We start from the raw sequence: 11,691 nt of genomic DNA on the forward strand, positions 1-11,691 counted from the left end.
TTTCTTGTGGGCAAGGACCAGAGACAGAGAGAGTGAGAAGAAGCTGAGAAGAACAATGAGCTAGAAAGCGAGCAAAGCCAACAGAATATGTTTACAGTCTCGTCTTGTTGAATGGTTTGAATATGTTCGGGAAGGAAAAATACTGAGACAGCTGCAATGTCAAGTATATAGAAGTCTCTCAAGACAGCATTTATTCTCTATAAGGTTAAATGCTATTTGAAATCCCAATAAAGGATCATTAAAGTAGTTGAGGTTAGAATTTTTCAAATTTTGAGATCTCAAGTAGTTGGATAGATATAATCACATCACATTGATATTTTCTAGAGCTGCCAAAATTGTGAGAGACATGATTACAATAGCATATGTTAATTATATAGTTATAGGGAGGTCCAATAATGAGATAATGAGAGAAATTTGAAATCTATAGTATAATGTGATGTTTCAGAAGTTTACGTACTTATCAAACATCCTTTTAATAATGACTTGGTCTTGCATCTATTTTTGCTGCTTTATTTGACTCAGCAGCCTTAGTTTTGAGGTCAGAATCTATGATTGAATGGATCAACTTATTTAAAACATAAAGAATTACATAACAGCCTTAGTTTAAGTTATGTAATACCAGTGCTACTTTATAGTGCAAAATCAGTATTTATCTAACCATGATTTATTTTGTTATAGATGCAATACATAGAAATACTTAACAAATTTACAAAGCAAAATTCAATAATAACATGCTACCTGGAATAATCCAGACATAATCTGCATCTTCTGATACATTGAATAGAACGTCAGCTCCAAGGAATCACAACAATGAGTGATTCAGTTTATTCAAATAACAAAAGACCTGAGAGGGGAGATAAAGATTTGTTATAAATAATGAATACATATGAAAGCAAAAAGAACTTATGCTTCCTATTCTTCAAATGCAGTTTATATAACCTGATAAAATGAATGCTAAAATATTAATGAAGGAGATGAGTAGTCTATAGAAGTGGGCTTTAAAACAAAAACTTCCAACAAAAAAGCGTCTTTGAATCTTTGAGGTCAGTAATGTAGTTACTTGCCTCTGAGTCTCATCAGAATTCTCATCTTTATATACATTTTCACTGTGCAAAACTGATAAACACTTAGTAATCAATTTTTTGAATATACAATATCTTCTGTTAATTATATACCTACAGGGAGGTCGAAAAATGAGATAATGAGAAAAATTTGAAATCTATAGTAAAATGTAATGTTTCAGAAGTTTACGTACTTATCAAACATTCTTTCAATAATGACTTGATGTTGCATCTATCTTTGCTGCTTTATTTGACTCAGCAGCCTTAGTTTTGAGGTCAGAATCTCTGATTGAATAGATCAACCTGTTTAAAACATAAAGAATTACATAACAGCCTTAGTTAAGTTATGTAATACCAGTGCTACTTTATATACATTTTATATTCTGAATATAAAATTCTGGATAAGCAGTGCTACTTTATACATTTTATATTCTGGATAAGCAGAATTCTCATCTTTATATACATTTTCACTGCAAAAACGATAAACACTTAGTAATCAATTTTCTGAACATACAATTACAAGAATGAGTAATGTTAATATATAATGAATATTCTGAATATATGACTACAAGAATTAGTAATATGGGCAGATGAAATGTATGAACACTAACCTCTAACTCAAAAATGGAGCAGTATTTGTGAAAGATTTAACATTATTTGCATTATAAACAAAGCATAAGCTCTAGTTAATGCTATATTTTAATACAAGAATTTTCATTAGTTGGCTTAAATATTGAGGCGGTATCAAAAAATAGATATTTTAGTACAAGAAAGTTAAGCATGAATTGCTGGTGGATTATGAATATCAATAAGTGCAATGAATATGAATCTGACAATCTTGTAATCAATAATTATGAAGGATCATGATTTGCAAGCTGTAAAATATGTTTGTATACTATGTTATTGGTAGCATAGTCAACTGTTGGATCAAAGGGAGAAGGCTGTATAAGAATCTTTACACAATTGCTGCTTTTTGCTCTTGATAAAGCAACATATAGTTGGCCATGTGAAAAAGCTGGTTCACGTAAGTATATACCGACAAAATCTAAGGTTTGACCTTGAGCCTTATTAATTGTCATTGCAAAGCATAGGCGCACTGGAAATTGAACTCTTTCAAATGACATTGGACAATCAGGATTATTTTCTATTCGAAAAGATATTCTATGTAAAAAGACTTGTTTGCCTTTGAATTCTCCAGCACTTATAACTGCATCAATAATATTGTTAGTTAAAGATTTACATATTAGCCTTGTTCCATTGCATAAACCTTCAGGGGGGTCAATGTTTCTGAGAAGAATTATTGGGCAATTTGGTTTTAGAATAAGATTATGGGGAGGAAAACCATTAGGCGTTAAGCTATTCTAAAAATCTTCAAATAGGCCTTGTTCTGAAATGTCAAGTGTTTTATCACGACTAATATATTCTTGAGCCTCACCTGGAAAAATGTTAATTAACAAGTTGTTTAACATATCAACAAATTCATTTTTTGTAGTAAGGATTGCTCGATTTACCAATGAAAAATCGTTCTTGGAAAAAGCAGTTAAATCTGGGTAAACTGTTTTGATAAGTTCAAATATTGATTCTGTTTCATTTTTGTATGGTATCAATAGTGGGAGAGGGATCTTTACTTTTAACCCTTGTATTACTGGTTCTAGTCCATTTCCTATTCGGAGAAGGTAATCTGTGAATTCTGGATCTGATATTGCTCTCATGTTGTCTGTGAGGTATAGTTTATGAAGCTGTGGCCAAATGTATGAAGTTACTAAGCTAGCTTGTACAAAATCTTCCTTTGAACCTTTACTGACAATAGGGAGAACTTGTCTAAAGTCACCGCCAAAAACCATAATTTTTGAGCCAAATAATTCAGAAGAACCCATTAAATCTTTTAGTAGCGTATCCACACCTTCTATACCAGTTTTGTGTGCCATTGGAGCTTCATCCCAAATGATAAGTTTAGCTGCTTGAATTAGTTTAGCAAGCGCACTTTGTTTACTAATTTTACACATGTTAGCTGAATTCATATCAATTGGAATCTTGAATCGAGAGTGTGTTGTTCTACCTCCTGGTAATATTGATGCTGCAACTCCACAAGAAGCAGTAGCTAATGCTATAAAGCCTTTTGACCGTACTTCAGCTAATAATGCTCGATAAAGAAATGTTTTTCCAGTGCCACCTGGTCCATCTATAAAGAAACATCCTTTTCCTTTAATGTATAATGCCTGCATTATGGTATCAAAGGCTGCTTTTTGACCAAGATTAAGTTTAGTAATTGATACCAAGTCATCCTCTGAAACTTTAATCTCTGTTTCACTAATTGTATCTCTTGCATCTGTGTTTGAGTCATGAAATTTGAGTACTCTTGGCACCAGTCCATAGTTGTTTATATTACGACCCATAGACTCTAAAAAATTGCTTATTTGATGCAGATCTTTAAATTGAATATCACTTTTGGTTATGTTTGGGAGTCTATTGTAATCTTTAGACAATGATTCTTCAAATTTCAGCCATAGGGATCTTGGGTTTGAGGGGGTAAAATATACCAACAATGTTGCAAACAACCTTCTTAGGCTATATGGCATATGATAAACGGCAGCTTCTTCTAGACATTCATCTTGTGAGTTATTTGATTCTAAATATCCTCTAAGCACAGCTGCTTCGCGAAATGTAGTAACATGTACTCCGTTTACAGTTTTTAAATCATCATAAGAAGTTGGAGCTCTAACTTGCAGTAAAAGGAGTCTTAGGAAGTACCGTTCACCTTCAAGGGGATTTGCTGCAACAATTCTGCCTATAGAATCTTTTTGTTTTCTAGGTTGCCAAGATTTGGAACTTGGATACCACACAAAATGCTCAGGGAACTCTTTGTAGGTACATTTGAGACTTTTTGCAAAATCATCTGTAGCATTCATTCGAAAAAATTCGGTAAGCATAGTTTTTTTTTGCAAAACTGTTACTTAATATATTGTCAAGACTGTCATTTGGTCGAAATAGCATAGATTGAAAGTTTTCTAGGTGGAGTTGAAGTTGTATTACAGCAGGCTGCATTTCATAAAGATGAAATCTGTATATTCTCCACATTGCTTCAGCTGCACATACCCACCGTGCTGACTGATATTCTTTGATTTCATCAACAATATTTGCTCCATCATCTGAATTCACTTGAAAATGTCTCCTTGCATGGCCTTTGTATATATACTTATACACATACTTCACAGCCTTAATTGTGGAGCAAATTTCTACGTTTATATGACAATTGAATTTAGCCAACAGATAAGCATTGTATAGCACTACCCATCTGTTATCTAAGTAGTGTCCCCGAACCAAAATTTTTTTCCCATCATTTCTTCTTTTGTATGTTGGATATGAATTCTGAGAATGTGTAGTTTTTTCTGCCCATGCTTTTGGATAATTATTCTTGCAAGACTTCTTTGATGCACGCTGCATACATACATTATCAGGTTTTTTCTCACCACATGGCCCATGCATCATATGTTTCTTGACCATTCTAAAAAGATGCTTATTTTGTGCTTCATCAGGTATTTCTGCAGAAACTATGCGATAAATTGTAAATTATCCATTATTCTTTGTGAAAATAAGCTTGGTAATCCAGTTATGAATCTTTCTTTCCAGAATGAAGCATTACAATCTGGTCTTCTTAATACATTTGTTAAAAACATGTCTTTATACCATCTAAAATCTGATAAAGTTGGGCATCTTAAATTTGTTAAGAATGTTTTATTTGAATTTAATTCTTCTTTAGGATTTCCTATGAAATACATTACTATTGTTACAAGACTGTATTTGAATATTTCCTTGATCATCTTCAATTTCTTGCGTATGTTCTAATATTGATAATTTGTCTTGTAATATTAATGCATTATCCCACCAATTTTTTAATTGCCCAGTAAATCCTGAAACTAATAATGTTGCAATATTTCTCTCTTGAATGTTTTTAATTTTATAGGCTAATCTAGCCATTCCCATTTCTTGTAAATTATTCAATACTTCATATTCAGCTTTGCCATCGATATTCCATTCATATATTGAATCGCCATCATATTTAGTAGTTCTAAATTTTGATCTTTCTTCATATTGAATATCTGGAGGACTTGGTCTAGGATAATAATTTTTTGAACTTACCATTTTCCAATTATTTTTATTATTTCTTTTAATTCTATTTATTTGATTACCTTCTGTTTCTTCAAATTGGTTTTCTATTGGTAAAATTATATCTTCTTCACTATCTGAATTTATTGATTCTTCAGAGGTATTTTCTAATTCTTCTATTGAATTTTCTTCTATTATTTTTTCTAAGGTATTTATCTTAGGCGTTGAAGGTTTTACTGTTAGATTTTGTAATGATTGAGATATTTTATTTAATATATTATCTGTATTATTTACTATTTTTTGATTATTAATACTTTGTACTAAATCTTGTTCTTTTTCTCTTGTCAGACTTCTAGGTTGAAAATGAGGTGCTGAAATATCATTAGGGAATTTTAATTCTGGTTTCTTTAATGTATCTATCTTTGTATTTAATACTTCCATATGTTGAGAAATTATATGAAGAATTTGATTTGTATAATTATTTTGTTGATAAACTTTTTTAAGATCTTCTAAATTTATTGAATTATTTGTACTTGATTCAGCTTCTCTACCTGTTTTAAAAGGTGAGGCAATTATATCTCCTTGTCCTATATTAATTTTTACTTCTTGTAATGGAGGGCGTATTGATGTTACAATTTGTTCATCTTTTAATTTCCATTTTTTATATAAATTAGTTTGAACATTTATTTGAGGTGTATCATATATATTATTTATTCCTAATTTTGATGTGTAAAATGATAACCATGTGAAAAAAGGAAAATCAAATTTTTGTCTATCTAATTCATTTTTCCATTCTAGAATTAATTTTTCTTTATAATCTGATTTTAATTGAAAAACCCAAATTCTTTTTTCTGTATTTTCTTCATCATCAAAATCTTCTTGTAAATATTTATGATTTATTTTATATGGTCTACTTATAACATTAATTTCTCCTACTTTCATTTGTGAATGTGTTGGAGAATATTCAGATTGTTGTGGATTATTTATAACTTCTGGAATAGGAGTTTTATATCTAAAGTTTGAGGTATTTTCCATTGGGAAATTAATTTCAGTTGACTCATAATTTGAACGTCTAGCCGGTAACCATGAATATGATGATTCTGGTCTTTCTCTTAATGATTTAAATCTTATTAGAGTACTTCCATCTTGTTTTTCTATAATATCTTCTACATCAGTTTGTTCTATATTTCTTGCAGTTTGTGGATTTTTTATTTCAAATTCACTTGGTATTGTTATTTCATTCCATTTTAATCTTTTTGGTGTATAAGTTGTAGGTTTATCTGCATCAATTTGTAATAAAGTAGTTTCTTCTTTAAGAGTTGGAGTCATTATAAATTTGGGATTTAAATGTGAAGATAAAGGTCTATAATAAATTCTATATATTATTGCAAAATTCTTTGTATGTTTTTCAAATTCATTTCCTTGTAGATGAATATCTAATATGACTGAATTTAGAATATGAGGATCTGTTAAATCTAATGAAAAGTTTGGAGTACAGTTAAAATATATTGGTCCATTACAAACATTTGTTTGAATCATAGAAAGTAAAGAAGTCTTATATCTTTTTAATCTCGTATCTCTTAATGCTAAATATATTGGAGCATCTACTCCTAGATGGAATAAAGATTTTACAGCAATTTGTATTAATCCTATATGAATGTATCGATATCCTTTACTTAAATATTTTTGAATTGTGTTATGATTTAATAGTTGAATAGATTGATATTCTTCTTGGATAGATATTGTTTCTTCATGAGTTTTGACTGATAAAGCAGTTTTGAAATCTAAAGGGCCTATTCTATAAATATGTTCTATTCTTTCTTCTGGAATAGTCCAATCCGAATTATTTATAGGCATATGATATTCATGACTTTGAATTACATGATCTTGTCTTGAATTAGATCCTATTTTTAATTGTCTAAGAAATGCAGCCATGTTTAATATTTTAATTAAAGTTTTACCTAGACGGGAACAACCGAGCACTATGCCTGGAACATCCTTCTCCGGACTTACCAACGGACTAACAAGGCATCAAGTCTTACCAACGTTTTCAGTAAAAGTTTAATAAAATATGAAAACATAAAAGCATAAACTAGTCAATTTTAAATAGAGACTAAATTCAAAATGAGAAAATGTAAATCAAAGGGTAAATATGCGTATGCATATAAAAGGGAGTGTGGCTCTGATACCACTTCTACCCAGGACTTTGCAATTTAATCATATACGTTAACTAAAAGCAAATATTGTAGGGACTTAGAATGTAATAAATGAAACTTACTTGACTTTTGAGAGTACACAATCGGAAGCTTGGATTCAACAATGGAAACTTGCCAAACTTTTTGACAGAATGATACAAGAGGTTTGAATATTTAGTACAAGGCTTTGACTATCTATGGAAATATGTAGGAGTAGTGATTACAAAGAGTTTTTCTAACTTTGCTCTGATGGGTTTTTTCGCCGATGCCTGTCTTCTGAATCTTGAATCTATTTATAGAGGCTCGGTTCTGCATTTCATCTTCATTTGAATTTCAATTTTGCTTTCATTTGTTGTGGCCGACATTCTTTTTTAAAAGTCGTTTGGATTTTGTCCACCGATGAGATCATCAAAAGGATCAAAAGTAGATTCGGATGATCCTGCTGGCTCCTCTATTTTGTCTTCTTCTTTTGGCTTTTGTAAATAATTCAGATATTCTTTCAGCATCTCGGGATTCTGCATGATTTGCTTTATTAAAAAGTTACTGGCTGTTTCTTCGGATGCCATTTCCGTCACTTTTTCTTTGTCTCTTTTTGGAGTGAGTGGAGTTGGTGTAGTGGTTGGAATGATTGTTGACTGTCTTGTCTCCTTTTGAGAAGTGGTATCAGAGCCACACTCCCTTTTATATGCATACGCATATTTACCCTTTGATTTACATTTTCTCATTTTGAATTTAGTCTCTATTTAAAATTGACTAGTTTATGCTTTTATGTTTTCATATTTTATTAAACTTTTACTGAAAACGTTGGTAAGACTTGATGCCTTGTTAGTCCGTTGGTAAGTCCGGAGAAGGATGTTCCAGGCATAGTGCTCGGTTGTTCCCGTCTAGGTAAAACTTTAATTAAAATATTAAACATGGCTGCATTTCTTAGACAATTAAAAATAGGATCTAATTCAAGACAAGATCATGTAATTCAAAGTCATGAATATCATATGCCTATAAATAATTCGGATTGGACTATTCCAGAAGAAAGAATAGAACATATTTATAGAATAGGCCCTTTAGATTTCAAAACTGCTTTATCAGTCAAAACTCATGAAGAAACAATATCTATCCAAGAAGAATATCAATCTATTCAACTATTAAATCATAACACAATTCAAAAATATTTAAGTAAAGGATATCGATACATTCATATAGGATTAATACAAATTGCTGTAAAATCTTTATTCCATCTAGGAGTAGATGCTCCAATATATTTAGCATTAAGAGATACGAGATTAAAAAGATATAAGACTTCTTTACTTTCTATGATTCAAACAAATGTTTGTAATGGACCAATATATTTTAACTGTACTCCAAACTTTTCATTAGATTTAACAGATCCTCATATTCTAAATTCAGTCATATTAGATATTCATCTACAAGGAAATGAATTTGAAAAACATACAAAGAATTTTGCAATAATATATAGAATTTATTATAGACCTTTATCTTCACATTTAAATCCCAAATTTATAATGACTCCAACTCTTAAAGAAGAAACTACTTTATTACAAATTGATGCAGATAAACCTACAACTTATACACCAAAAAGATTAAAATGGAATGAAATAACAATACCAAGTGAATTTGAAATAAAAAATCCACAAACTGCAAGAAATATAGAACAAACTGATGTAGAAGATATTATAGAAAAACAAGATGGAAGTACTCTAATAAGATTTAAATCATTAAGAGAAAGACCAGAATCATCATATTCATGGTTACCGGCTAGACGTTCAAATTATGAGTCAACTGAAATTAATTTCCCAATGGAAAATACCTCAAACTTTAAATATAAAACTCCTATTCCAGAAGTTATAAATAATCCACAACAATCTGAATATTCTCCAACACATTCACAAATGAAAGTAGGAGAAATTAATGTTATAAGTAGACCATATAAAATAAATCATAAATATTTACAAGAAGATTTTGATGATGAAGAAAATACAGAAAAAAGAATTTGGTTTTTTCAATTAAAATCAGATTATAAAGAAAAATTAATTCTAGAATGGAAAAATGAATTAGATAGACAAAAATTTGATTTTCCTTTTTTCACATGGTTATCATTTTACACATCAAAATTAGGAATAAATAATATATATGATACACCTCAAATAAATGTTCAAACTAATTTATATAAAAAATGGAAATTAAAAGATGAACAAATTGTAACATCAATACGCCCTCCATTACAAGAAGTAAAAATTAATATAGGACAAGGAGATATAATTGCCTCACCTTTTAAAACAGGTAGAGAAGCTGAATCAAGTACAAATAATTCAATAAATTTAGAAGATCTTAAAAAAGTTTATCAACAAAATAATTATACAAATCAAATTCTTCATATAATTTCTCAACATATGGAAGTATTAAATACAAAAATAGATACATTAAAGAAACCAGAATTAAAATTCCCTAATGATATTTCAGCACCTCATTTTCAACCTAGAAGTCTGACAAGAGAAAAAGAACAAGATTTAGTACAAAGTATTAATAATCAAAAAATAGTAAATAATACAGATAATATATTAAATAAAATATCTCAATCATTACAAAATCTAACAGTAAAACCTTCAACTCCTAAGATAAATACCTTAGAAAAAATAATAGAAGAAAATTCAACAGAAGAATTAGAAAATACCTCTGAAGAATCAATAAATTCAGATAGTGAAGAAGATATAATTTTACCAATAGAAAACCAATTTGAAGAAACAGAAGGTAATCAAATAAATAGAATTAAAAGAAATAATAAAAATAATTGGAAAATGGTAAGTTCAAAAAATTATTATCCTAGACCAAGTCCTCCAGATATTCAATATGAAGAAAGATCAAAATTTAGAACTACTAAATATGATGGCGATTCAATATATGAATGGAATATCGATGGCAAAGCTGAATATGAAGTATTGAATAATTTACAAGAAATGGGAATGGCTAGATTAGCCTATAAAATTAAAAACATTCAAGAGAGAAATATTGCAACATTATTAGTTTCAGGATTTACTGGGCAATTAAAAAATTGGTGGGATAATGCATTAATATTACAAGACAAATTATCAATATTAGAACATACGCAAGAAATTGAAGATGATCAAGGAAATATTCAAATACAGTCAGATGCTGCAGAATTTCTAATTGTAACAATAGTAATGTATTTCATAGGAAATCCTAAAAAAGAATTAAATTCAAATAAAACATTCTTAACAAATTTAAGATGCCCAACTTTATCAGATTTTAGATGGTATAAAGACATGTTTTTAACAAATGTATTAAGAAGACCAGATTGTAATGCTTCATTCTGGAAAGAAAGATTCATAACTGGATTACCAAGCTTATTTTCACAAAGAATAATGGATAATTTACAAAAGGAAATGGGAACAGATGTAATTTCATTTGAAAATATTACCTTTGGACAATTATTTGCTTTTGTGAAAAAAGAATGATTAATATTATGTTCAAAATTAAGATTACAAATAAAATATGGATCAAAAAGAAAAGAAGTAGGATCATTTTGTGATGCATTTGGAATTAAAAGAATTAAATCACCATCAGCATATAGAAAGAAAGATAAAAAATACTCCAAGAAAATTAGGTATAAAAATCCTAAAGAAAATGAACCAACTAAATTAACTAAAAAGAAAAAATTTATTAAGAGGAAAATTGTTTGTTACAAATATGGAAAAATAGGACATAAAGCAAACAAATGTAGATTAAAAGAAAAAATTAATGAAATTTGTGCAAATGAAGAGGAAATAAAAGACAAATTAATAAATTTACTAATAAATGAAAAAGATCAAAATTCTGATGATAACTATATAACAAGTTATAATGATATAACAAGTTCCGACAGTGAAGAAGATTGTAATTGTACTCCAAAATATATAAATGTTATAACTAAAAAAGAAGACAAAGAATTTTTATTAGATATAATAGAGAAAATTGAAGATCCAATAGCTAAAAAAGAATATTTAGAAAGACTAAAAAGTTTAATTATTCAAGAAGATAAAATGCCAAAAATAATAGAACCTTTTAGTATATCAAAATTAATAGATAAATATCCAAATATAAATGTAATGAAAAAAGAAACTACTAAAGACCTTCAAACAGAAATTAATAATTTAAAAGTACAAGTTAAACAATTACAACAAGAAATCATAGAATTAAAAACAAAAGATTTAGAAATAGAATCAAAATTAACATTAATAGAAAACAAAAAATTAATAGAAAATCAGCCTTCCACCTCTTATTCTAAAACTGAAGAAATACCTATATCAGAAAAA

General features: G+C 29.0%; 1 protein-coding gene across 1 annotated transcript; it reads right to left on the reverse strand.

The window, feature by feature from the left end:
* Positions 1–1,912: 1,912 nt before the first annotated feature.
* On the reverse strand, positions 1,913–3,970 carry LOC113724354 (uncharacterized). Its single transcript, XM_027247265.1, has 2 exons — positions 2,497–3,970; positions 1,913–2,268 (listed from the first exon to the last, which is right to left on the reverse strand). Exons 1-2 carry the CDS (start codon positions 3,968–3,970, stop codon positions 1,913–1,915), a joined length of 1,830 nt encoding a protein of 609 aa, XP_027103066.1.
* Between the last annotated feature and the right edge of the window lie 7,721 nt (positions 3,971–11,691).

Source organism: Coffea arabica, chromosome 2c (assembly GCF_036785885.1).
Source record: "Coffea arabica cultivar ET-39 chromosome 2c, Coffea Arabica ET-39 HiFi, whole genome shotgun sequence".
Taxonomy (NCBI): domain Eukaryota; kingdom Viridiplantae; phylum Streptophyta; class Magnoliopsida; order Gentianales; family Rubiaceae; genus Coffea; species Coffea arabica.

Excerpts from the sequence above, each read along its gene's own strand:
- LOC113724354 (XM_027247265.1), bottom strand. The coding sequence starts at position 3,970 with ATGAATGCTACAGATGATTTTGCAAAAAGTCTCAAATGTACCTACAAA. Across the intron at positions 2,269-2,496 it reads GTTAATTAACATTTTTCCAG|TTATAAGTGCTGGAGAATTC; the intron begins GTGAGGCTCAAG and ends TTATTGATGCAG.